The 26,944-nt window shown below is 42.1% G+C and overlaps 4 protein-coding genes across 8 annotated transcripts in view; all 4 read left to right on the top strand.

The window, feature by feature from the left end:
* The window catches only part of LOC109511774 (helicase ARIP4-like), a 54,105-nt gene extending 49,038 nt beyond the window's left edge, over positions 1–5,067 (top strand). For all 4 annotated transcript variants that reach the window (XM_019863068.1, XM_019863069.1, XM_019863071.1 and 1 more), the window contains one exon: positions 64–5,067. In XM_019863068.1, the coding sequence (XP_019718627.1) occupies positions 64–1,103 (1,040 nt within the window). In that variant the 3' untranslated portion in view covers positions 1,104–5,067. The remainder of the gene's footprint in view (positions 1–63) is intronic.
* A 1,552-nt stretch (positions 5,068–6,619) lies between these two features.
* On the top strand, positions 6,620–11,709 carry tmem115 (transmembrane protein 115). Its single transcript, XM_019863145.1, has 3 exons — positions 6,620–7,540; positions 8,492–8,856; positions 9,490–11,709. The coding sequence occupies exons 1-3, from the start codon at positions 7,049–7,051 to the stop codon at positions 9,776–9,778; spliced, it is 1,146 nt and encodes a 381-aa protein (XP_019718704.1). The 5' UTR covers positions 6,620–7,048; the 3' UTR covers positions 9,779–11,709.
* Positions 11,710–13,215: 1,506 nt separating this feature from the next.
* Positions 13,216–24,225, top strand: rhoab (ras homolog gene family, member Ab). 2 transcript variants are annotated; one of them, XM_019863047.1, is made up of 6 exons: positions 13,255–13,335; positions 14,742–14,827; positions 18,634–18,791; positions 19,331–19,451; positions 20,899–21,029; positions 21,779–24,225. In XM_019863047.1, the coding sequence occupies exons 2-6, from the start codon at positions 14,791–14,793 to the stop codon at positions 21,950–21,952; spliced, it is 621 nt and encodes a 206-aa protein (XP_019718606.1). In that variant the 5' UTR covers positions 13,255–13,335; positions 14,742–14,790; the 3' UTR covers positions 21,953–24,225. The 2 variants fall into 2 exon arrangements, with proteins under 2 accessions (XP_019718605.1, XP_019718606.1); XM_019863046.1 differs by lacking the exon at positions 14,742–14,827 and having other exon boundaries at positions 13,216–13,335.
* A 1,608-nt stretch (positions 24,226–25,833) lies between these two features.
* sema3h (sema domain, immunoglobulin domain (Ig), short basic domain, secreted, (semaphorin) 3H) overlaps positions 25,834–26,944 on the top strand; it is a 62,366-nt gene continuing 61,255 nt past the window's right edge. Inside the window, exon 1 of the mRNA XM_019863045.1 lies at positions 25,834–25,952. The gene's annotated coding sequence lies outside the window, so the exon portion shown is untranslated. The remainder of the gene's footprint in view (positions 25,953–26,944) is intronic.

Below are 26,944 nucleotides of genomic sequence, written 5' to 3'. Positions count from 1 at the left end.
ATTGACAAAACAGATGTCACGTTTTGTTGTTTTCCTGATTAAAATGTGATGATTTCTCTTTAGAGCCCCAAGAATCTGCAGACGAGCAGCCAACAGCCGGAAGTAACAGTTGTCCATCACCTGACCAACAGCAGCCAGTCACGCCCAAGAATTTGCCCCGCTCCCTTTCCCCCGACAGCCCAGAGATAATCAGTGAGTTTCAGCGCTACACCGCACGCAAGGGAAGCCAGCCGGAAAGGGAGGACGGGAGTAAATTGGACAATCCGCATTCAGCGAAACTGGCCCAAAGCAACAGTGGCAGCGGAAATGTGCGCCACCCTGAAGCCAAAAGAGCGAATGTCATCCAGCACAATAAGGATGCCACAGCTGCACAAGACTTGAGAACAAGCTCCAAGCGCAAAGCCTCCACCCCGTTGTTGGATGAGAAGCCGAGAAAGCAGCCGGCTGCTGGCAAACACTTAGCACCTTCTTTAGCCTCCCACGGTTTACCCTACGCCGGTGGCTACGGCCTCCCTCAGGCCTTCAACCCCGCCGTGCTGGGTGGCTCATTGGGACACCCGCTCTACATGGGGGCAGGCTTGCCTTTCTTCCACCCTTCTCATAGTGCCCTAGGTGACCCGAGTTTCATGCCGGAGCTGTTTGGTTTAGGCACAGTCCCCACCTCCTCCTCATCCTCTGCACTGTCCACTTCTACTGCCACTGATGTTTCCTCTTCCTCATCGCAGCCCTCCTCTGCATCAAACGCTTCCACTTTGGCTCCAGGCACCCTGCCGCCCTTCATGCTGAGCCCAAGCCTGTCAGGCATGGCAGGGATGCTGCCACCAAGCTTTGCCTTCTCTTATAGTCAATCTCTGGCGGGCTTGTATCGGGGGTCAATGCTCCCTGGTGGGCTTCCCGGTCCAGCGGCCACTCCTGGTCCAGCTGGAGCAAGCTTTCTTTCACAATACACTTCAACCGCTGGCTCCAGCTCCTCCTCCTCCTCATCGTCCCCTTCATCCTTTTCACCATCTGCGCACTCTGAAGACCAGAAGCCCAGAGCAATTGTCAATGGCAGCAATGTCAGCAGTCCCAGCAGCTTGGATGACAACGAGGAGGTAATTTAAGTGAACAGCCAATGAAAACCATGATGCTTGGGTTGGATTTGTTCGGAATAGGATCTTTCCGATGAGGGACAACAAACATGGCGTTGCATAAATGACATCACGTCTCCTGTTTGTGCCGACTGCATCGACTCAAATGTCTTGATGCTGAATCTCTCAAGTTAGAACCTGTGGACAATCTTTTACAGGACAGAAGAAATTTGAAATCAGAAAGTTTTGGGGCGTCTGCCTTTGAAATGTAACAATCACTGGACAAAAATAGCCCGCAGTGACTGAAATGGCCTCTTGATGTTCGTCATGTAGAGAAAACTAAATGGCACATTTGCCAGGGGAAAAAAATGATTCGGTATGCTAACCGGTAGCAAGGGTTATTATGCCTGTATCAGTCTGGTTATTACTGTATGTCTGTATCAGTCAGTAGGGATGGGTCTAATCGTATATTTAAGAATTTCATTGATTGTTTGATTGATCATCATGTCCTGAACATGTTGAGGCTGAATGGAGTGAGCTACTTGACTGCGGCCAGCAGAGGCACTGTTGGTTCAGCCTCAACCAGATGTTTGGTGTTTAAAGAGGTGGAGCTTGACATCACATCCACACAGACCTGCTGTGGTTGAACTCTCAGGAGCTGCATTATTCTGCCTCATAAAAGTGGCTGCAGGAAAGGAAGAATTCACAACATTTAGAGAGAGAAACACTCTCTTTCTGTTACAAATTTGCCCATCCGTGTCGTAGTTTGTCACATCCACTCTTGATACTGAATATTTTTTTTCACAAATTTTAAATAGTCCCCCCACGAATCTGCAGCGAAGTGTTGATTAGGCGGACACCAATCCTCTTTTGCGCTTGCCGACAACAAGAGCAAATGTTGATTCCACAGCTTGAAAGTTGATTTTCCGTGGGAATTTTAAAAATTGCCTAAAATGACCAGTTATAAAGCAAATTAATTTACGAATGAAGTAAGAATTCTTTTAGGAAATGATCTGCAAAACCAAAACACTGTGGAACATTGTGGTCATTAAAAAAAATCGGTATCAGTCTCTGACAGATTTATTGAATAATAATAATTGATTTTATTTTGGTTACTGATAAAGTGCAAAACATTCAACCAAACTATGGGTTTGAGGCAGAACAAGTGATATTAAAGCAAAGATTTAAAGTGTAAACTAGCCACTTGGCCCGGATATTGTAAACATACTGCAAACAGTATTATCATAAATGTAATTTAACCACACGGACGGTTTTTTATGGTTGTTTTTTTTCCCCCCCCCACACAGTCATTTATGACGTGTGACAATAACTTGACGTCATATTTAGTAGACGTTTCCGTTACCTGACATCATCCTTACTGGAGGTCAAAGTGAAATGAAGAGACGGGAAAGCGTTGTCTCATTGCGCAATACTGTACAATAATAATTCCAACACCTCCAGCATCGCTCATCTGTCGGTAAAAGATAATAGAATGCATGCGTGTTACATCATAGACGCGTTCAGTTAACATTAGAGGACGCGTTTGAGTTGTAATGTGAACGAGAACATTTTTTTTAATTAATGAATTGGGCATCATGCCCCGCAGGGTGAACGTAGCCTGTCTGACCGCGACATCTAGCGGCTGGGATGAAAACTACATTTAAATGTGACGCATGATTCCTCTTTATTTCCGCGAACAGCTTTCAATTCCGCGGAGAACTTTGAAATCCGCGACGAATTCCGCGACCGCGGATGCCTGCGGGGACTATTTAAAGAAAGCAGAACTTTTTGAAGCATTTTGAACCCCTCTGCCAGGCGAGGGGCATCGTGTCTTTCTTCTTGCAAGGAAATATAAAGACAGGATGATGAGATAAAACTGTTAAAAAACTTATAACTCTTAACAGAATGTATGCTTAATCAATTGCCTTCAAACTAGGCCTTTATAAAAGACTCCTCCCACTGAGGCATGTGACATGGCATGACATTTTTTGTGTGTATTTTATCTTTGCCTAAAAACCGCCATGAGAAAATGAGGAAAAACTGTGCTCTCTTTGTAGCGGGGAAACAACCACCAACAGAAAATGCCTTTTACCGCTTCACTTTCTGAATGTGAACTGTGAGAGAGGAGATGCAAAGAGAGTTAAAATCTCACCCACAGTCTTACTGTAGCCTAGTGACAAATGATGCAAAACACTCGAGCCTATATACTGTATTTGTACATGCCAACAGGAATCAAGGCGACTACACCTGAGTTTCAGTTTTAGTGTTGTTGTCAGTGTACGTTTGTTGTCATTTGAAATGTGTAAAAAAAGGAAAAAAATGGTTTGTTGATATTCCACCTTTTGCTCTGCTGGTTTTTCAGTGTTAATTGCACCTCATTCATTTGACTTGAGGTTTTTATTGAAAACATTCTGGATGAGAACTTTGCCAAAAACAGCACATCTACAACCTCAGTCATCGAGGATTGTGTCTTAAGTGACCAAAAATAAAAAATACTGTTTCCTCAAATAATGACCACCCCTCTGGCATTAACTGTCATTATCGCTGTTCATAGATGTGGTTGCTCAATCTCAGAAAGGATTAACCGTGCTGTGTGTATAATGCTAACCAAAAGAAAAGCACTTAAGAAGCACATGAACTGTCTGCAGTTTTTTCGCATGTCTAATATATAAGGGTACTGATAATGTGTACAATTATTCCCGAAATCATTTTGTACAAACAAAGAAAGGCCTCCCCATATCTGCAGTTCAGTAAACAAATACCCCTGGCTGCTATTTGTGGAAACACGCTAAAAAAATCCCACACAGGTCCATTTTGTCAATTTGACTGTGCAGTTAGCACAGCACTACACTGTAAAATTAGAGACACTTTTATGTGTAGACAAGGCCAAAAAAAAAAAAAGCTCCATTGCATGACCAAGCCCCCTTTTTGAGCTGCAATCCCGACGCTGATGCATTTGACCCCAGTGTAATCACATGTGCTCTGACACCATGCTTATGTGACAATGTCGAAGTGAGAGCTTTCAAAACTATCAGCTCGTTTGTCAAACAAAACAAACTCTTCACATCCATAAGCAGAGAATAATTGTGAAATAATTGTTTTGTGCTTTATTCTGAAATTATGAGTTTACCTGTTTCATTTTTTATTTGGACAATGTTTGAATTTACCAAGGTTATTTATTACAATGAATATTTATTCATTTGTATACTTTTTAATATCTTTTGTATTTTATTTTTTTTGTACGGTCACATAAGTTTTGTTGTTACTAAAACTGGAAAAAGCATTTGGTTTGTCCTGGGGGGAAAAAAATGATGCTCTGTTCCAGATCATATTTCAAATGCAGCTTTTCCATGTGCGAACCAACCAATCAGTAATAACCAGGAGAGTGTGGAGAGAAAGTTTGAATAATTATCTCCTCTGACAGTTCGACAAATCATCTCTCAAATTATGTTATTTTGCATAATTAGTCATCCGTCTGATCTTGCGTTGACTGTCATTTAAGGTGAAACCTTTTCTATATTTGACGACAGATGCTTTCATGAAAGGTCTGAAGTAAATGTCTGCTCACAATTGGATATCACAATGATAGGAGACATTTAATTGTATCACACATAAGCACAACCCACAGTTCATTGTTTAGAAAGAATCCTTATCTTGTGATTTCTATTTTTGTTTTGTATCAGAAATGATTGATGGCAAAAGGTTTGGATGGCAGTTGCTGTACCAACTGACTTTTGTTTTACAATGTTTTCAACTTGAACTTGCATATTTATTTAAATGAATCAAAGAAGTCCAATGGGCAGAGTTGTCTGCCTGAACTCCATTCACAGTGAGAAAATTGAAACTGCTGTTCTGGAGCACTGACGAAAGTCAAACTCTGATGTGTAGTGAATCTATGGATTGATTGAGTGTATGACCTTAAATTACATTACTCTTGTGTAGGCGAGTTCTTTGTTCATTTGTTATAAGTTTGACAATAAAAGAATTGTGTTCCAAATGTTACTTTCTCATTTTCTTCGTATTGACAAACAAATGTGTTTCCCCCCACTTTAAAACTATACACAAAGTAAATATATTTAATATAATAACAACGGTATTTTGGTCCTGGATTTTGCATAAAAAAATACCATTTGAGAATGGCACAAAACTGCCGAACAGCAAACTAATTGTAATTTTAAATAAATATTTTTCCACGGGGTTTTTTCACATGAATGAACTGCCTCAAAATGTGTATATCTGTGTATATCCTGCATCTCATTCCAAAGATGCAAAAAAATATTGAGACCTACTCATGTAGCACCCAAGCCATATCTTGCCAGCGAGTGCTGAATGGTGATTTTACAATTTGAACCGAATTTGCACATTACCAAAAAATTACATGTTTTTTAATATTTTGTACTTTCCGTGATCCTCCCCACCCCCATTTCCCACAAAAAAAAATCTGACCAGTAAAGTGCATTGCCACGCCCCTTTGAAATGGTACCTCAGATTCGCGAAATCGACGAATAAAACTTTAGTCTGACGTCACTTGACAATGTTCCCCATGGAGACACAGACCATAAATGACACAACATAAATTACAAAATTATGAACATATGTTTATCTATTTTATTTATTGTTACATAAAATGAGGACGTCATCCACATGAGGTAACACGACGTTGTTCGGTGAAAGGCTTGGAAGATATGGTATTCCTTTATTTTTATGAATTAAGGAAATTACGAAGGTTTGCAACATTATGCTGTATTCAAGGAAGGCGAGGAATCCGAATTATCCCACACGTTTTGTCCCAGTTCCGACCTCAAAGCGTTCCAAGCGAATGTAAACAGAGATGGCCTATTCCAATGAATTGCTTGAGCATTCTGACATGGCCCAAGAGTATTTCATCACGTTTCACGACTTGGTAGAGAAACATATTGAAATTGGAAATTATTTTAAACAGGCAAATTCTTGGCCACCTTTGTGATACAAGAACTCAAATTCCCAGCATGGTCTTGTTTAAAAAAAAAAAAAAAAAAGTTTCGTGACTTGACGGTTTTTCGCCCAGCGCTGATGACGGTGGCAGGCGGCGTTGGTTTGACGCTAAGACTGGTTCATGACGGGAAGCTTACTTCATGCTCATATTTATATTTCCATCAGCATTACACAAGACAAAGGATGTTTTAATGAACGGAAAAAAAGGACGCGTGAAAAAGATATTGGCCGTTAACTAGCTAATATCGACCAGCGGCGGTGATTGGTAAACGTATCCGGGGTTGTTGAGACGAAGGCCTGTTGCTGGCTACAGGAAATCCTCGCATTCGTCCTGGAGAAGCCACCGGGGGCTGAAGCGTCTCGCAGGGTAGCGACTGGAGCTCTTTGGACGGGATTTCTGGACCATCTTAAAATGCGAGAGGTTTAGCTAGTCTCAAAAGGTAACTCGGACGTTTTTTGTGCTTCCCCATGGCGGGTACACACCAGCTCACGGCGTCTTCGATTAGCCAGCCAGCTAACATTAACGCCCCCATGTTGAATTGAATATTGAATTGTATACAACTTTATTGTCAAATTGACAAGCTAAGTGGCAAGCTATCGCAAGAAACCGGTTACTTTGGAACACGTTGGTAGTTGATATTGAAACACTTTGCTCTTGCAGCTACGTTGAATCACGCATTCGCCGTATTTCTCCCTCGGCACAAGGAAAACACGTTGGGAAACAGATCACAAGACCTCTGTGCTAAAACGTAACAGCCTCTTGCATCCTTTTGGGCTCTTGTTTTGTTGTTAATTTCCTCCAGTCCAACGTTCGAAGTGAGTGCAGTTTTTCAGTTGAACGTAATGAAATCCTCGCCTGGGCCTACTCGACGCTACCTTCAAATGTCTCTCCCAGAGAAATGAGCCTTGTGACTTCAAGTGTCCCCTCTTCGCCTCGCTGTTAACCTCGAAACGACTCCACTTGGCCTGTGGGCTTTCTGTGCTCTGGAGGGATCTTTCTCATTATGAATCGTTACCTGCCTGTGGCAAGGCAGCACTTTCTGGCTGCACTAGCAAGCACCAGTGTGGTCGTGAAAGCCATCAGTGCTCTTGTGGTTCTCCTCTACCTGCTCTCCTGGGCTGTGGACACATCATATGCACTGGGGGTTACCCCGGGCTATCTGTTCCCACCTAATTTTTGGGTGTGGACGCTGGTCACCCATGGGATCGTGGAGCAGCACGCGTGGAGCGTGGTTATCAATGTTGGGACTGTGATGTCTTGTGGCCGCCTGCTGGAGCCTTTGTGGGGTGCCCTGGAACTGCTGATCTTCTTTGCCGTGGTAAATGTATCTGCAGGCCTTCTAGCAGGCCTCTCCTACCTCCTCACCTATGTGGCCACCTTCAACTTGGACTTCCTGTTTGCTGTCCGTGTCCACGGAGCAGCCGGCTTCCTAGGAGGTGTCCTGGTGGCACTGAAACAGACCATGGGGGATACAACGGTACTCAGAGTTCCACAGGTAAGGCTAGCAATATCTGGTATGCGCTGATTTCATTTGGAAGAATCGTGTTTATCATGACAATACTGATAAGATAAGATAAAACCTTTATTTGTCTCACAATGGAGAATTTCCCAATTTCCAGTAGCAAAATTATTAAAGGGAGAAGTCGAAGAACAAAAGTGGATGTAAGCACAAAAGTATATAAATAAATATCAATTATAAAATATCAATATAAGCATAGGGCGGCCCGGTGTCCAGTGGTTAGCGCATCGACCTCACAGTGCAGAGGTACCGGGTTCAATTCCAGCTCCAGCCTCCCTGTGTGGAGTTTGCATGTTCTCTCCGGGCCTGCATGGGTTTTCTCCGGGTACTCCGGTTTCCTCCCACATTCCAAAAACGTGACATTCAATGGCAGGCTCATTGAACACTCAAAATTGTCCCTAGGTGTGAGTGTGACCGCGGATGGTTGTTTGTCTCTGTGTGCCCTGCGATTGGCTGGCAACCGGTTCAGGGTGTCTCCCGCCTACTGCCCAAAGACAGCTGGGATAGGCTCCACTTGAACACCTAATTTTGACAGAATCATCAGCTAGTTGAATGGGTGGATACACACCTTCTCTGAGCTGCATGCCTGATACGCCACTCAAACGAATGGCAATAAACCAATCAGAGGCCAATATTTTAGGGACATGAACTCGAGCACAGCAATGGTTGCTTTGATAGAGGTCATGGGAATTGTTTATGGAAAAGCCTGCGGTTACCTGGTGTAATTTATAATGGTGTAGAATATAAAATACACAAATGTATAAGCGAATATGCTTCACAACAAGAAATGCAAAAAAAAAAAGTGGAATGGTGAATAGCAAAGAGGATGAGGGAACAGACAGGGTTTCACTGTTATTACTTTGTGGTATTTTAGTGACTACACCTTTTCCCTTCAAGAATTAAACCCTCTCTTTTCTAATTTCCCAGGTAAGGCTCAAAGCAGCTCCAGCTTTGGTACTCCTCCTCCTGGCCTTACTGCGCCTCTCAGGCCTACTGGAGAGCTCCGCCCCCATGGCTGCATACAGTTACGGCGCCCTGTCCGGCTGGGTGTACCTGCGCTTCTACCAGAGGCACAGCAGGGGCCGCGGTGACATGTCGGACCACTTTGCCTTTGCGAGTTTCTTCCCTGAGGCGCTGCAGCCGGCGGTGGGTCTGCTGGCGGGTTTTGTCCACGCCACCCTGGTGAAGGTGAAGGTGTGCAGGAAGATGGTGAAGAGGTACGATGTGGGCGCGCCGTCGTCCATCACCATCAGCCTGCCTGGGACAGACCCGCAAGATGCTGAGAGGAGAAGGCAAGTTTCATTAAAAACAAAATCTGCTCGGTTGGATTTTTCGGATTTTTGGAATGGCCCTGTGGATATTTTGAAGCCAGTTCAGAATCTGATATTTGTCAGAATAAAATTCTAGTCAGCAATTAATTGGCTAATTAATTAAGAAATACAAAATGAATGAAATAGATTCTCTTTTGGTACCTTAAAAGCTTGCAAATAGTAATTATATGAATTACAGGCAGAACATTTAACTGTTTTACAATAGTTTGTCCGTTAGGTTTTGTTTGACTTTACATCATAGACAATTTTTATTTTTGGATTTATTTTGTGGTGGGTGGGTGGTAGGATGTTTGAATGTCATTGTTTTATGTATTGCTTGTGTAAAAACAGAAACAAACCAACATATTTTTGCCACAAATCATACACAAAGTTGACTTTGCTCATGTGTAGGTTAACTGAGCCTAAATTAAAGAAAGGTCCGGTATTCATCTAGATGTGCTGTATCAATTGTGTTAAGCCTGTGTGGATGACAATCTGCAGTCATCTCTCAAATAGAACAAGAAAAGATAACCAGATGACAAGGGAGGGATTTATTCTCCGTCCTTGTAATAGGAGTAAAGAAGTACCGTAACAATCTTTTCCTCCTCGCTGCAGACAACTGGCCCTCAAGGCTCTCAACGAGCGTTTAAAGCGCGTGGAGGACCAGTCAGCTTGGCCCAGCATGGACGACGAGGAAGATGACGAGGTAGATGAGATCCGGACCGACACGCAACCACTCCTCCCTCGTGACCCGCCCTCCTCAACGCCCCGACCAGCAGCAGGGGGAGCCGCCGCCATAACCCTCTCCTCCACGTCCTCATCGTCAATGTTGCCGAGTGGCGGAGCACAGGCCACCCCGGAGTCGAGCATCATCAGTTTCGAGGACGCACCCTCTAGATCGTAACCCTTTGAAGAGACGCAATGTGCATGTCGCTTACAGGCGTACTAACTTGAGTGATGGAAGGTGGCGGACCTGTGCACACACACACTCCATTACTCTCGCCGTTGAGTCCAAACGTGGGTTTCGTGTGTCTTTTCACTTTGCACGTGTTGGATGTGCTCAGTGTAGTCAGTCAGGCCATTGCTTCCTTCTTGCGTTCAGGCATAAGTTAAGCGGCCATTCTCTTGTGTTCTCATTTAATTCCAATTGACCTGGGGGGATTTCCACGGCTCTGTGTTTTTTTTTTTTTTTTAATATTTAAATAAAGGCAAGTTGGATGTATTTTTTTTTTCCTCCCCACAGCAGCCACAGATGTTTGCCAAGAGAACGCTTGTTCATGACAGAGGCTCACTCTCCAAAAGACAGACTCTTTGCTGTCAAGGTTTTGGTTTGGTAACACGGTGAGGAAGAGGAGAAGTACAGAAAAGGTTTTGTCAGCACAAGCTGTTCGAGACATGGGAGAAGCTCCGGGAGATCGGCAATGGGAAATAAAAATCTTTGGGATTTAAAAGTAAAGTGCCAGCTGTGAATATTCCGGACCAGTTTCCAGTTTTATGACTATCCTCAAACCGAGAACTGCTTATTTGTGTGTCTCCCCCCTACCCCCACAGATTTGTTTACCACTTGACAGAAGCAACTTTTTGTATACACAGAGTTGGATGTCTTACGTTAACGTCTGATCTGTGATATTTTAGGCTGAGTCAGCATCTAATTTGTGTCCTACTTGACTCACTGTTTTAAGAGTTCGCAATAACTGTTTCAACTGCTGGTATTGCTGCACTTCTAAGGAGAATACAATTTACCGGGTTTGAATATGCTACACAGTCAAAATTTACAGGTTTGGTTTTGATAGGATCTCCCGCGCTGATTATGCAGAGGGTGAATGTCTGCTTGAACAGAGGATGTTTGCACAGATAGTCAGCATTGTGCTATTTTTGGTACTATGCATTTGTAAAATTGTCGCACCTTTCAAATTAAGACACATTATTCCATTGACCGAATGTAGCATGAATGAGGATAAAGATCAGATTATTGTGGGCAAGTTTAATTAGACACACACAAAAAAAGACCATTTTGCTTCGGATACAAACATCGAGGAAGAAATTGTAACCTCTGTTGTATTATGAAATGCAGTTCATGTGTTGATTTGACAAGTTATGGATTAGACAAAAAGGAGTGGTTGTGTTTCATGGATGTTGAAGACGAGTAGTTATGGAGCCACTGATGTAATCAAAGGGGATTTTGTTATGTCTGTGTCACGAACTTTTTGATCAGTCTGGAAGTTGACAGAGATGGGCAAAAAAAAAAAATGAATTTACCGGTAAGCCATGAACTGTCTTTCAAAAAAAGAAGTGCAAAGAAATAAATCATTAGAGTGGACAGAATTCCTGCCATGTTTGTGGGATTTGTATCCCCCCCCCCTTTTTTAATGACTTTGGATCAATGTTGATCAAAGTCCAACTGATTCCAAATGAAATTTGACCAAGTACTGAAAAAAATGCAGTTGAGCTTGGACTGAGGAAAATGAAATGAACATGGTGATGAGCGGGCAACCTCTGGCCGCTTGTGACCATTTAATCCAGCCTTGCATGCAATTTTGCGGGGGGGGGGGGATTATAAAAGGATAGGTTATGAACAAAATGTTTGATTATTGCATCATATTTTTTCAGCAATTTTGTAAAATGCTCAGATGAGTTTAAAAAAAAAAACGGACATTCCCTGACCGGAAAAATATTCTGCACCCCTGATTTCATCATGTATGCTTGAGTGGGATGGAGGGTTTTTCATAACTAAAAGCCAAACTGTTATTTTCTTTGATTGTTTTCAAGACAAACTACCCCAATTGTTATACAGCTGAGCATTTAAGACCAGTTGCATTGGTTAATAAATAAAAATGGGCAAAAGCAAATTCTGTTTCATGCATTATTTTATGTGACGTATGACGGTTCATCAACAGCAGCATGAAAACATGATTTCATTGGTTTATCTTAAAACTCATTCACTCCCAAAGACGTATTTAGATGTCTTTTCAGACGCCACACATTTAATCCCAGCTCCTCATTTTATATTGACTGTACTTGAAAAGGGTCTGAAAATGGCTGGCCATAAAATGTGATTTACCAGTATGTCAACATGATGGAGGTGCTGTGTTGTCAAAGAAGACCATTCAGCATTATTTTATTTTCACTCATGTAGTTTATATATTATGTTTATAATATATTGTATTATAATATACGAAGGGATATATTTTTTTATACAGTAGATATGTTTTTGTTGTTGTGCTGAACATATCTTGGGTAATCATGGCCAAAAATTTCAACCTTGGTTTCATCGCATCAGAGCATATATTCACTCCATGTCTGTGGGAGATTTCAAGTGTGTTTTTACAAAATGGAGCTGTGTTTGGATATTTTTCTCTGGAAAATAAGGCTTCCGTCTTGCCACCCTTGCCCCATAGCTCAGACATATACGTAGCGAAGAATGGAGTTTGATGTCACATGAAATGACATTTCTGCAACGACTTCAATGTTGCGTCGTGTAGGCCTCTTGGCAAGCTCCTTGACCAGTTTTCTCCTCGTCTCTTCATCAGTTATTGAATGTAATGTCACTGTTTTTCTATTTTCTTCACTTGATGACTGGCTTCGCTGTGTTCCATGGTGTGTAAATTACCATTAATGCACCGTTCTCCAGACTGATAGTTTTGAACAATCAGACCCCCCATCCCATGCCGTTGAAGCGCTTATTCTGCGTTAACCAGAGGCGCTTTGAACATATGGCAGGTGTGTGCTGACCAGGGTTGGCTTGTCAATAGAGGGCGCCAGCCGCTAAGGCACCGGCCTCCCACCTTGAAAGAGACACAAATACAATGAAAAATGAAATAAAACATGATCCCACAAATAGGAATATTCATTTTTCAGCCTGATGTATAATTTGTGCATACCACACACAAATAACCAAATCACACACATGCAAGCATGCGAAAAAGAAGAGATGTCAGAGTAGTTGTAACTTGAGTAATTGCCGAAACTGTCCACTGGGTGGGGCAGTTAGCTCAAACGACAACCAACAAAAAGTTGGATTTTGCTCGGCGCTTTTCATCCTGATGGGAAAACAAATAAATTAAAAATCCAGAAAGTTGTAGATGGCTAACAGTATAATATAAGACTTTACATAAGCAGATTTTGATTTATTTCAATTAAGTACATGTGCCACTTGAAAACACGATATGATTCCTTTATAGTGATTAATATATTCGGCACTCGAGCAAATGTTCCCATTCCCGCAGTCTTGTGGTTGAACGTGTACGCGCGTCGTCATGATCAACGTAGACGCGTTCGCGCAGGTGTGGCTCTTGAGCTCGTGCCCGACGCCCCTCCCCCTCCCAACCGTGCCCGCGCGTTCCCGTGAAGCCTTGCAATGTACCACAGTAGTACGCGGACAGTCTAGTGTGGGAGCAACGCCGAGCGACTCTTTTCCGTTGAGCACCACTGTCTGGTCTTACCAGTCCGTACGCACCGCAGGTAAAACTTTACTTTCTACACTTTCACTCGAATACGGAACGATATTGATCATGTGTTCTCCTGTCTCGAAGCAGACAGAAGTATTGTTAAAGTTGCGCTCGTCTAATAAAGCTGACTCGGTTAGCCGACGCTAGCTTCGTCAGCTCCCCCAGCCCCCCCTCTACGACGACCTCCATTGCAAAATGCCGCTTCCGCACTTTCCAGACAGTTGAGCTCAGGGTGAAAGCTGCTTTAATTTGAATGAATTATCCTCTGTGGCGTAAACAAAACAGCCAATCTCACAAGAGCAGCTTCACAAATGTGGTCTCCGATTTCTTTGTTTGTTAAAATCGAAATGTTGACAGTTGTCCTAGATTGTCGAAACGGCTGTAGTCAAACAAAGAGGCTGGCTTCTCGACTTGCCTCGGCTGGGCAGACGGCTCGTTGACTTTTCAATAAATCGGCTCATAATCAAACAAACCACAACAATTTATTATTTCGTCTTAGCTTTTTTTTTTGGTTCACCGAGATACATGAATGAATAACGAGCTCCACTTATTTGAAAACGTCTTGAACCGACGTGCCATTTTACATGTAACGCTTACATATTGGATTTTTATGTGGGGTTTTTTTTTTGTCTTCCCTTGGTTGCTTTTAGTCATACGTCAAACGTGGGTTTTTGTGGGTTTTTTCTTTTCTCGCCGGATGTTGAATTTGAAATGAGGCCACCTACACGTTCTTCTACTGCGGACACACTAGCCATCTGTTGCCTCTGTGATGACGCCATTTTTCTGGTGACCCACCCAGTGGCAGGCTGCTTTAAAAACACTGGTTTTACTGGGAAGCTCCCGTTAGAAAGACACTCAATTGTCTCTCTCTGCTATCGTGGTTTGGGCTGTGATAACATGGGAAGCGCCTATACCAATTTCTTTCCAGACTGAAGACGTCTAGTTCTGCTTCTACACTAATACCAAGTACCGATAATTCATAACGCCCTCACACTTGGCAACTTTGAAATGTTTAATCAAATATTGTTCAAAAACGCAACCTTCCATGAAAATGGCATAGATTTCACTCAATGTAACATGGTGACAAATGGTCATGATTGACATTTTGGCATCCAACAGCATGTATTTCTAGTGGTCTTGCCAGACATTTCACTTAAACGTAGCATATAACACAAGGCAGCTCATTTATGTGGTATCTTAGTCTGAACACGAGGGGCACTATGTAAAAAGAGTAGTTGGATACGAGGCAAAGAAAAATGTAGAGCTGGGTTGCAACACGGATGCCGTAGTACCGCTGTGTTAAATAGAATGAGTAAAATGAAATACAAGACTATTTCTTGAAAAAAAATATAAAAAGTGTGCTTCTGTACTTTGTCTGAATTTCACCATTTTTGTTTATTTCTACTCATGTCTTTCCAGTGGGTTGCGAGCCAGTAGTTCCTGTACCCGAAATACCGAGATTCCTTGCATGCGCAGAACACAAAGAAATGTCCCTTTTAACAGAGATATTCCGATATGCATTTAGATGACCAAATATTCACATTAGAAATGGAGTTAGCCAGGGGTGAACCCGAACATGTTCATATTCGGGTTTTTGCATTTTCATGGCCTTGCACAACCGAAATACTGACAATATTCCAATTTTGAAAGGGTTATTGACTACATGGAAACATAGTCAGCGATTCAATTTGAGAAAGTGGTCCATGTATCACACTTTGAGAGATAATGGCCGAAACAGCAACACTTCAGCAAGAGAAGATGAGGTACATCCACACCGTGGTGGAAACTCTGAAACATTCAGGGAAATTCCCCTTCCCTTTAGGAATACAACCCAAAAGAACAACAAATTGTTAAATATTTATTTTCGGAGATTGGGGAAATTTAGTCAAAGGACCATCCTGGAAATGCCCAATCCACATGGTCATTTGGATTCAGTGCGTGTTTAACCAAACTGCCTCAATATAAGAATGTAAGAAGCATAACAACAGAAACAAAAATCATGTGCCAACTGAACTCAGATGAAGCAGTGACAAGAGTGCGTGCCAGATCCTGCCAAGGCTTAAAGTCTATGACCACCGCTACCAAGGATGTTTTTCCACACTGGCCTTTGCTAATTACAACGAGCATTCGTTTGGAGTGAAGTGGTGCCCATTGCGCACCTGCTCAATTAATATGCAGCAACATGCTTGGAAGGCGCTTCGCATGCATCAAGCCTAACAGATGTGGGGTGGATTAGTCAATGGACATGTTCAGTTTCATCAGTAGTATTCCTTAAATCCGCCACCATCTTGTACAAACCCAATCCCAATGAAGTTGGGACGTTGTGTTAAACATAAATAAAAACAGAATACAAATGATTTAGGAATTATGTTCAACGTATATTTAATTGAATACGCGGCAACGACAAGACATTTAATGTTCAAACATAAACTTTGTTTTTTTTTAGCAAACGATCATTAACATTTTATGGCTGCAACATATTCCAAAAAAGCTGGTACTAGGTCAACCCTAACCCTTTTCTTTGAACATTCAATAAATGTTTGGGAACTGAGAACACAAATTGTTGAAGCTTACCTATTCACGCGTAATGTACATTTTCAGCTGTTCAACAGTCCGGGTCCATTGTCCATTGTCGTATTTTGCGCTTCATCGTGTGCCACATTTTTTTTGTGGGAAACAGGTCTGGACTGCAGGCAGGCCAGTCCTTTTACTTTGAAGCCACACTGTTGTAACACATGCAGAATGTGTTTTGGCGTTGTCTTGTTGAAATAAGAAGCGATGTCCATGAAAAGGTTTTGCTGGGATGGCAGCAGCTTGTTTCTCCAAAACCTGGATGGACCTTTGCACATTAAGTTGCCTGCACAGACGTGTAAATTACTCATGCCGTTGGCACTAACGCAGCCCCTTCCCATCACAGATACTGGCTTTTGAACATTGCGTCTATCACAGTTCTTTTCCTCTTGAGCTCGGAGAATACCACGTCCACAATTTCCAAAAATAATTTGAAATGTATACTCGTCAGACCACAGAACAATTCTCAAACTTTGCGTCAGTCCATCTTAGATGAGCTTGGGCCCAGAAAAGCCGACGGCGTTTATGGGTGTTGTTGATCAATGGCTTTTTTTTCCTTTGCATTGTAAAGTTTTAAGTTTTGCTTCCGGATGTAACGTCAAACTGTATTTACTGACGCTGGCTTTCTGAAGTGTTCCTGAACCCATGTAGTGATATCCTTGACACATTGATGTCTGTTTTTGATGCAGTGCAGCCTCGGGGATCAAAGGTCACAGCTTTCAATGTTGGTTTTCGGCTTTGCTTATATGCGGCGATTTCTCCAGATTCTCTGAACCTTTTGATGATATTATAGAGACAGTAGGCGATAAAATCCTTAAAATTCCTTGCAACGTTGAGGAACATTGTCCTTAAACCGTTCGACCATTTTCTCAAGCAGGTGTTCACAAAGAGGTGAATGACCAAGTCAGGGAATCTCCTTTTATACCCAATCATGGCACCCGCCTGTTCACCCGCGGAATGTTGCAAACCGTTGTTTGATGAGCATTCCTCAACTTTTGTTGCCGGCTGTCCCAGGTTTTTTGGAAAATATTGCAGCAAGTTAATGATTATTTGCTAATAACTCTTTAAAATGAATTGGCTTCTCAATGCCGACTGGTTGGCTGAATTGAGACGAGAACGCTCTTGCTTGGGGTGTCGTCACATCAAGCTTGTGGACTGAAGAGGCACACAGTTGATGTGGAAATGCTTCTGACCACTGATGTAGCGTCTTTGTGTGTATTCAAACATTTCGCCGTATTTAGCGGACAGAATGCTCAGATCAGATTGTTGTTCTTATAGCGTAAGTTCAGATGTATGTCAGGCAACCTGAGGAAAACATTTGCCCTGCTTTTGACATTATTTATTGTGAGCAGCCTGCCTTGAGACTGTGATTGTTAATCTCCACCAAAATTCCTTGGAATGAACCCACATGCCCATCTTTTTTTTTTTTTTTGTCTACAACAGCCTGGTTGGTTGTTAAATGTTCTGAAACCTTATTAATTTAGCATTTGAATTTGATGCGTCTTTGTCAGCCATGTGTAATATGACCTGATTTTTCTTTTTTTTAAACTGTCTCCAGACCTTTGTGTTTAGACTTCTTAAATTGCTGTGCATTTGTTGATCAAAGATTGAAGTCACCGCAGTCGAAGGGAAATGTCTTTTGAGTTCAGACACAACAATTTTCCATGTTACGCTAATGGGGATTTTCCTGTTGAGTCGCCTTTCTTTAATTTGTCTCCCCCTTTCTTTTTTTCCTGCCGATGTTTTCCTCCTCTGGTTCTTGTTGTATTTTAACAGAAAGCCACACATATTAATGTGTGGTTACCCATATTGATATCCACCTTCAGCGCGCTTTGTGGTGTGCCTTGGATCAATACACGTGGGCTTTTTATCAGCGCTGAAGCAGCCATCAGTGTCTTTAATGACCCATTGGCATTTGTTGAAGGGGTGCTCACACTGTTGTCAAGACTTAGTACCCAGTGGCTAGTCAAATATTGTACTACGCACATGCCTCCAGGCAGCCACTGCCCCATTTTTGGGGGTCTTTTCTTCTTGTGCAAGTCATCGAGGGAATACTCTATAATATTTTTGACAGCGCTGTCCTACTTTGATTATTCATCGACCGTGACGCTTGCAAGGGTTTTTGCAAGGCATTTCATTGTCTCATAGTGAAATGTTTCACTGGTAGAACAGTTTTGAATGTATCGTGTGTTAATGTTGCGTTTGTGAAATGTGAGTTAAGCAGCAAAATCCAGGTGGATTTTACTGATTCACTCCTATTGTACAACCACATGAATCAGAATGCTGCGGTTCGACGACTGGAGGCACACAGAACATATTTTAAAGAAAATCCTGGGGTTGACTTCCCCTTTAAACTGTATTTATTGTAGTTTTTTCTTTCTTTACTTGACCTTAGATAATTGTGCCGATTGAGTTAAGTTCACTAGAAAACCACACATTTGCCCCGAAAATCCTCATTTTCCCCTTTGTGTATATGTTTGTTTCCCAATAACTTCCCTCTACTCGATTGGGCAAGCTTGCTTCCGCAGTTACTGGAACTCGTTCTGAAGTGTGTGGGATTTTTTTTCTTCTTTTTTTTTTTTTTTTTGTAATTATTATTACGCTCTAATTTTGCTGCCAATAGATCACAGTACTAGCCTTGTTATAATTGTCTTACATTTGCTAGTAAAATGTGAGAAATAGTTGCACTTTACGTCGCGTTTTAATATATTGCTACATGTTTCTGCCCCCCCATCTTTAGGGATGGCAGCCATCCGTAAGAAGCTGGTGATCGTTGGCGATGGAGCTTGTGGGAAGACCTGCCTTCTGATTGTCTTTAGCAAAGACCAGTTCCCCGAGGTCTATGTCCCCACTGTGTTTGAGAATTATGTCGCCGACATAGAAGTGGATTGCAAACAGGTAAGCGACCGCGCTCACTGACGGTGCGCCACTATTGCACACTTTGGTCATATCGTCGAACCTGAAGACAAACAAACACTCCTGCTTTCCCATAAAGAAACACGGCATTAACAATGCTTATCTTTTATTGATGCTGTAGTTCACGCTCTGACTTCAAAGGTTTTTTTTTAACTCTGTTAATGTGAGTGTGTAGTCTTAACACATTATTGTAAACAAATAAAGATGGTCTTTCTTTATGTGGAGTCTGTGTCCCAAATGGTGAATTGTGTTCCAGTAGACTTTTGCATGTGCACACTCCACATTGTCACATAAAAACAAGTTTACCTTTACAAAGGACTTCATTTTTTGCTCTGCTATCTTTACTTGGCTGTGAGCTGCTTCGAAACCAGGCAAATTGCTGAGAAACTGTAGTCAGTGCTATATACAGTAGTTGTATTGCCGTGCAGTCCCACACACATCACGTCGTCTGCAATAATCCTCGCGTCTGGAAAAGGAAATCACAAATGACCATTTGTAAATGTGTGGTGTGTGTGTTTCAGGTGGAGTTGGCTCTGTGGGACACGGCCGGTCAAGAGGACTACGATAGGCTCAGACCACTCTCTTATCCAGACACTGACGTCATTCTCATGTGCTTTTCCATCGACAGCCCAGACAGCTTGGGTCAGTGCAAACGGCGCCGTGTGCAGCAATCAATTTTCTCATGCTCGACTCCAATCCAGCCATTTTGACGAGCAACAAGTTACACCGTTCTAATCGAGGGAATCGAAATCGGTCAATCCAATCGCGAAGTAATAGCATTCGTATACTGTCTTTTTTTTGGGGAGGGGGGGGATGGCAAAAAGTCTATTTTATGTTTGTCGAATGAAGAACTAGCTCAGTGTGTTTTTTCTTTCATCACTCGGTGTAAGTTATGTGAACTTCCAGCCACGCACATTCAGCCACTCACACATGCAAGCGGCAGGCGGGCGTGTTGTTTGAACAAACGCGGAAGTGGCTTTGTTGTTGACAAGACGCACAAAACTTTTGCTCAGATTCTGCGGTCATACCGATGGTGAGTGGAGCTATTCTCATGACGCAATTACATTACAAAGTCAATACAGTTTTGTGGAGCCAAACGCCCTCGGCGATTTGCTAATTTGTCACAGACACGGCAGGTAAAAAGTGCACAAACAATGCAGGACCAAATACTAATTGGGGTATGTGTGCACCGGGACTCGTACAACACAGCCAGCTTCCAATACGATGCAAAAAAGGAACTGACGTAGAACCAAGATTTGTGGATGTTTAAATTAGTTGACGATAAAATAAATATACAAGTTACATTGCTTCATCTTCTGAAAGAATCAGTGATCATGTATTGGGGTATTTTTTTCTTTTTTCAAAGCTTCTGATTGCTGATCGGCCCCAAAACATTGATCACATAAAGCCTCATAATAAGTACTATGCGGGGTTACCAAGTTCATTTTATTGCCATACAATCAACGCCGTCCACCGAGTAACTGCTCGGGCAAAGAGCTGCAGCACAAGCATCAGCAGGCAGTCATGCAGCAAAATGACATGCGATGCACTTTCTGCTATTAGGATTAGGAACAGCTCTTTCCTCTTGTTATGGAAATGGTTTCATGTAAAATCAGGTGATGAAAGTGCTGCATAATTGAAGTGTCATGCATAAACATGATTAAATGAGTAGAAAATGTCAATTACCTGGCATTGCTAGTCATAAAACCAAGGTAAGAGTACTCGGACGATAAGACGCGATGCACTACATTCCTGCCTATTTCAACATTATTTTAATGACAGTTATCTGTGGTCACTTAAGCTCCAGAAGCTTTGCTGTGCCCCCAAAAACCAGATAGTCTTTGCGTTCTCAAGCAGAATAGTATAAACTGCGCTATGTGAGATTTTGATTTTGATGCCACGGTTTGTGCAAACAGCCTGAAATGAAGACTGTTTCACCGGTCTCTTGGTTTCACCCAAAGCAAATATGAATGCCTTTTTGTCACGCTTATCTGATATCGAGGAAACCTGTTTTCAGATACCACTGAAATGTGTCATGTCAAACGTGCTGCCACGCCTTACAAATGATTTTGTTGTCTTTTTCACACAGAAAACATTCCGGAGAAGTGGACACCAGAGGTAAAACACTTCTGTCCCAATGTTCCCATCATCCTGGTCGGAAACAAGAAAGACCTGCGCAATGATGAGCACACGCGTCGGGAGCTGGCTAAAATGAAGCAGGTACTTCATCTCGCGAATGAAATCTGGGACTGTTTTTCAAAATACATCTTGAATGTATGAATTTCCCCCAAAACACTTAGTATGTTGTCTACCTGCTGGCTTGACAATACTCTCAGCCGGAGCTGGCATTGAGTAGCCTCTTGAACAAAGGATTTTAATCGGGGTCTTTTGTGATTGGCCTGCACATGAGTCCATCTGTTTATGCTATTGGATGAGAAGGAACAATCCTTACATCCGCTTCTCGAGCGAGCTAGCTCGCTCGCTTTCAACATGTTCTGGTCAATGTTATATACATTTTGTTGTCCTATTTTAATAACATACATGACAGGGTTGATTTTTATTTCACATAATAAATGTGTGACAGTTCATGTTAATGAACGTGATGCATGAATTGCATCTGAAGTGCAATGTTTACTAACCCTCCTCGTGCATCGTACAAGTTAAGTGTTGAAAAAACTATTTAATTTTTTCTAATGGCTTAATGTAAGGCTGGTTCTTTTTTTTATTTCCACTTTTTATGACTACTAATGGTATGTAAATGTTATTTAAAACATTCCCTGTACATTTAAATATTGAAAATAATGACAATTTTGACTGTGGAACAAATTACTGCAAAGGTCATTGTCAGTGATAAACTTTGTTTTGAAATCAGAGATGGCCCATCGCCACTTTGAGGGTTGTTCTGTTCAAGCTTTAGAAAGACAAGGTATTGATTTTCTTTTTCTCTCTCTCTCTCTCTCATGCAACAGGAGCCTGTGAAGTCTGAGGAGGGCAGGGAAATGGCTGGCCGGATCGCGGCGTTTGGCTACATGGAATGCTCCGCAAAGACCAAGGATGGCGTGCGGGAGGTGTTTGAGATGGCCACAAGGGCGGCGCTGCAGGCTCGCCGCAGAAAGAATAGGAATAAGTGTGTACTGCTGTAACGTGGCAGTTGTTGTGGGACTGTTTGCACCTGGCCTGTTGTACCTGTGGCCAGGGCGGGGGAGGGATGGAAAAATTAGGGGGTGTAGGAGGAAGGGCAGGAAAAGACTGCAGTTAATGGACTACCGCTATAAAATGGCTGTTTGTCGGACTGAATTTACCCTGGGACTTTTTTTTTTGGGAAGCTTTGATGGAGAGGGATTGGATGTGGGCAAATATCGACTGTTGTAAACCATTGGACTCTTAATTTGGTGGGAGCTTGACACCACCCAAAGACCGATACAGCTCCCCCCCAACCAACACAGAAGTTCATTAAGAGATCCTGGCCCTTGCATCAAAGGTATCCATCCGTGATGATTTGTGGCGGGACATTCCGCTGACTGTTATGTTTGGATGGCAATATGAATTTCCTCCCTGGATGACTTGATGGGTCAGGCAGGGCACGGCAAGTACAGTTAATGGCTGCCATTTGGGATAGGTAACCCCAATCGTGCAGTTGCAGGTGAGTGAATTTGCCCTGTAATGAGGCTGTACACACAAAGATCAGATTCTCACTTGGGTCATTTCGATGTGCCTACAGTTCAATTGCAACAAGACAACACGAATACTCGTGTCTAGAAACAGTTTGATCCTGTGTGCACCCTACGCGACCCCCTTCCACTTCAGATGTGAGGGTCTTATGTGTGTGCTCACATGTGCAGCCTTAAATGAGTGAGGTCTATCTGAGGTTAATCTTGTGCTTACAGACTCCCAGCCAGTACATGCACTCAGCTCTCACCTCACTGGCACTGCTCTATTATTATACCACACTGTACTGTAATTGACACACCGTTGCCCCCTGTTGTTACCATTTAAACTACTTGTAAAATGATTCTGGCAATGATTACTTTAACGAGCATGCTCCCACCACCAATAATATCATGGATTCTAAAAATGACAACAAAAATTTGTGGTCCAGGAGAAGGATTTTCAAGCCAGCCAAACTCTTCTCATCCCCTCCCCCACACATTACTCCCCCATACTTGCGACTGCTGGTGCTGATCTTCTCCTGGTTGTAGACCAGGACAGAGAACGAGGAGAGGAAGTATTTTGTTTACATGCAACGCCACCACTAATCTCTGGATCCGGGAGGAACACTATTTTATTTGGGAGGCCAGAAGTGTACACTTAAACAGAATCTGAAGCCCATTTTACATAGCATGTTGAGTCCGGGATTCTGACTTCAGAGGTTAGAACCGAGCCGTGACCACGCTAACCTTTAGCAGTCCACACTCGCATTTCCTGTCATGTTGTGTGGAAGTAATTGCGACTGTGAAGTATTTGTCATTCGTCAGACCAGACGTAATTACGAATCAAATGTCCAACTGCAGTGGTCAGTATTGCTGTTAGCACACACACACACACACACAGTTGTGTGGCAATATGAGTTTGAAGCTGCACCTTCTGTTATAGCTCAGATGCGGCCGTTTTGTAGGTTCTCAGTGAAAAAGAGGCTTAAGCGGGTCCCTGGGATCAGCCGCAAGCACATTTAACAATTGAATATGCCTTATTATTCAAGTGTCGTTACCTGCCGACCCACAAAACTGCATGACAGCCTTTTTTGGGGAAACAACAAACGGTGTTCTTCAGCACTATCTAGACAAATTTGAATTCACAACCTGGTTAATTGCTTGCTGTTAGTGGTATTTGGTTAAAAATTATGATGGTGGCCTGTCAGTTTTTGGCTCAAATAAAAGAACCCCTCTAGTTCCTCTTTCTGGCCTACCGGGATAAATTTGCTCCAGGAACCTACTCTTGTATTGTTAGATTATATTTTATTTCCTGCTTTTATTTTTAAATGTATTATGTTGTCTGTCGGTATTTAAGAAAGAAAAAAAAACAGGCAGAACAAGAGCGGACTGCTTTTTTTGCTTGCTTTACTTGACTTTACACTTGGTAATTAAGAATCTGTCAATCAGTCCCACCAAATGTTTTTCGACAGGAGAGAGGCTGGATTATTGCTTGGACCCTGGATTAAGATGTGTATTTTCAACGCAAATGATGACATTGAGAGTGCAAAAAAAAATGCCTCCTTGTAATGTACAAATCATTATTTCTTTTAATGAATGTTTCAATCATACATTCTGGATGCTGAAGTCAGAACAGGAAAACCAAGCTGTATGCAATGTCTGTAAATATGAATTATGGGTTTGTTCATACTAAACTATACACACACAGGACTGGAAACTATTTGTAAACTAGCTTTGGTTTGTGTAATAAATTACTTTCTATAACACCCAGGCCTTTTTGTTTTTCTGAGTCGAGGATGGACTCGGCTCTTACAACTAAATCGACACACAGAGGAATGTGATGGATGGATGAGAGGTTTTATGAAGCGGCGGCATTATTGTTAATGGTCCCACTGGACTCTGATTGAATACTAACTCGTTGCGAAGAAAGCTTCACCAGGGGGATCGTATTTCTTTTTGGATCAGTTGTCTAACGCTGTCAAACAGGAGGCTTCAAAACACTTATGGTATGGGTTAATTCAATCGGAGCCCTTTTATTTCCCGCTAAGGGGACTTTAAACACATCCTCTGGTCACCATTCTATCAGTTTCAGGACACAACCAACACAAATCTTATCACGTCTGGGGAGTCATTTGCAGCTGAAAATATACCGTATATTAGGTCTGATAATGCTTTTTTTTCTGTTGGTAATGTCATGGTTTAAACCCCTGATTTTAACACAGCTGTCACAGGTCAAATGTTCAATTAATATAACATTAAATGGAATAATCTTGCTACATGGTGCTAAGAATTTGTGGTCATACCAAAGAAGAGCGGGGGTCACTAACCTTTTTGAAAGTGAGAGCTACTTGACCATTGCCACTGATTAATGTGAAGGGCTACCAATTTGATACACAATTCTGAAATAACAAATTTGCTCAAATTATTTGTAATTATATAATGCTATTAGTAAAATGATAAAGGAAGAATGAAAGGAAGACACTGATCACGTTAATGATTTGTCACAATAATTAGGAAGCAGATTATCACCAAGCAAAAAAACCATCTGTACATCTCTGGCAGTGCTCACATTTTCAAAGAATATCTGATGATACCCATACCAATACTGCACCAAGACTGCAGATCGACTGATCCCGATCCGACTCTTTTTGTCACTCTAAAAGTTAATATGTGGATGGAATCGACTTGATCGTGTTATCTAAAAAACACCACGTTCGCTCTACAGGAACTATTCTGGTCCCGTATAGAAAAAAGGAAAACAAACTATTTTACGGACCATTAGGTACAGACAGAGTATTACTAGGCGCAAAGTCGCCAACTTCTCATCAAAGTCTGCTTTGTCTGCTTTTTTGCAACCAACAAACGTTATATGCCCCACTCGCAGAATTCCGCATGACACCCCCAACACGTGCACGCCTACCAAAATGTTTTGACCCCATGTTTTTAACGTAATTTGGTAATGGATGAAAATGTCGTCATCGGCATGCGCCTTTTTTTTGACCGGCTGAATCTTGTTACCTCGATGATTGCCACAGTGGGCATGATGGCGTTGAGTGACAGTTTTTGCAATGTAAATATACGGATAAAATGGCGTCTGGAAAAAAAAAGTGTTTATTTATTCATTTATATACCAAGCCGATTGTTAACCGAGAAAAGTTTCGACGCCGCCGCATATCTCGCCTTCAAACACAATGTTGCCTTGTGATTGGCCCGCACCAACAGCGGGGCAGCTCGGAGAAAATCTGTGGTCTACGGACAAATTGGATTCTGGAAGGTATACAATTTTAGTACCAGGGATCCCTGCCATCCAGTTGTAGTCATTTTAAAGGTATAGGAAAATGAACCTTTTTTCATTCCTAATCAATGGAGGAAGTCTTTATTTCAAACCAGGGCGAGATGATTGCTGACTGAAGAGTGTACTGCTTCGCAAAGCCTCACTTACGCGCTCGACCGATGCCTGCGCTTGCAGAGAGACCTTGTGGGGGATGTAAATGTGAGCTAATTTGCTCCTGTGTGGGAGGATGCGACATGTAGCATAGCCATATTCACAAACTGCAGGGAGAGTGCAACCACGGGTGGCGTTACATGGGAAGACATCACTTGAATGGGGCAGCATGGTCGAGTGGAGATAGAAACAGATTTGATGACACCTGGAGTATGTGCTCTTCTTTAAAAATAGTTCTGAGTAATTCTGAGTTTGCCATTAAAACAGTGTAGCCTCTTATTCCATTGGCATGTGGGGCAGTTATCGTTGAGCCCTTTAACTCTGCCTCGTAACAGCAGATTTAATTGGACCTGAATGGATCTAAAAACTATATTATACAATGTCACTGAGGTAAAAATCAAGCAGGTCCCCATAAAATTTCAAGAGTCACGTTACACAATGTTGCTCAGTTATAATAACATATTCACACGTTAGCTACTTTACATTTACTCAGTATCTATCCTATATAAATTCTTGTGTTAATTTAGCTGTACTAACACATAACCATTACAGATGGTCTGATCCGATCCACTGGATTGGTATCGGGTCAGATACAGACCAAAATGACTGCATTGTATTGAAAGGATATTAGAACCGGTCCGATACAATATGATAAACCCAAATGCAATCATATATCTCTACTTCGCTTTGCGCAATATGCTAGCAGCATGGAGTAGCATATTTAGTGCTGTCAAGTAATAAAAAAATTCAAAATAATTCACAGCACCATTTTCTGTACTCGATCACGATTCCATTTTGTCCAAGTAAAATCTTGGGATTGTATTCGCAGACTGTTATAAGAAGCTTTCTTTGATCCTTGAATACAATTCTCCTGTAAAATACAACTGTTGAACAAAACGATAGTCTAAAAGTGCTTGGTGCTACACCCTCTCCCATATAAAAACACCAGTGGGTCGCTGCTGAACAATGAAAATCATTCATAAAGACACCTCACATGCCTTTCAATAGTGAACTTGTTGGTTGTTGGAACCACACAGCGC

Source organism: Hippocampus comes, unplaced genomic scaffold, assembly GCF_001891065.2.
Source record: "Hippocampus comes isolate QL1 unplaced genomic scaffold, H_comes_QL1_v1.1 scaffold1, whole genome shotgun sequence".
Taxonomy (NCBI): Eukaryota; Metazoa; Chordata; class Actinopteri; order Syngnathiformes; family Syngnathidae; genus Hippocampus; species Hippocampus comes.
This window is presented reverse-complemented; position numbering and strand designations above follow the sequence as displayed.

Excerpts from the sequence above, each read along its gene's own strand:
- tmem115 (XM_019863145.1), top strand. The coding sequence starts at position 7,049 with ATGAATCGTTACCTGCCTGTGGCAAGGCAGCACTTTCTGGCTGCACTA. Across the intron at positions 7,541-8,491 it reads CGGTACTCAGAGTTCCACAG|GTAAGGCTCAAAGCAGCTCC; the intron begins GTAAGGCTAGCA and ends CTAATTTCCCAG. Across the intron at positions 8,857-9,489 it reads CAAGATGCTGAGAGGAGAAG|ACAACTGGCCCTCAAGGCTC; the intron begins GCAAGTTTCATT and ends TCCTCGCTGCAG.
- rhoab (XM_019863047.1), top strand. The coding sequence starts at position 14,791 with ATGCGCAGAACACAAAGAAATGTCCCTTTTAACAGAG. Across the intron at positions 14,828-18,633 it reads AAATGTCCCTTTTAACAGAG|GGATGGCAGCCATCCGTAAG; the intron begins ATATTCCGATAT and ends CCCCATCTTTAG. Across the intron at positions 18,792-19,330 it reads TAGAAGTGGATTGCAAACAG|GTGGAGTTGGCTCTGTGGGA; the intron begins GTAAGCGACCGC and ends TGTGTGTTTCAG.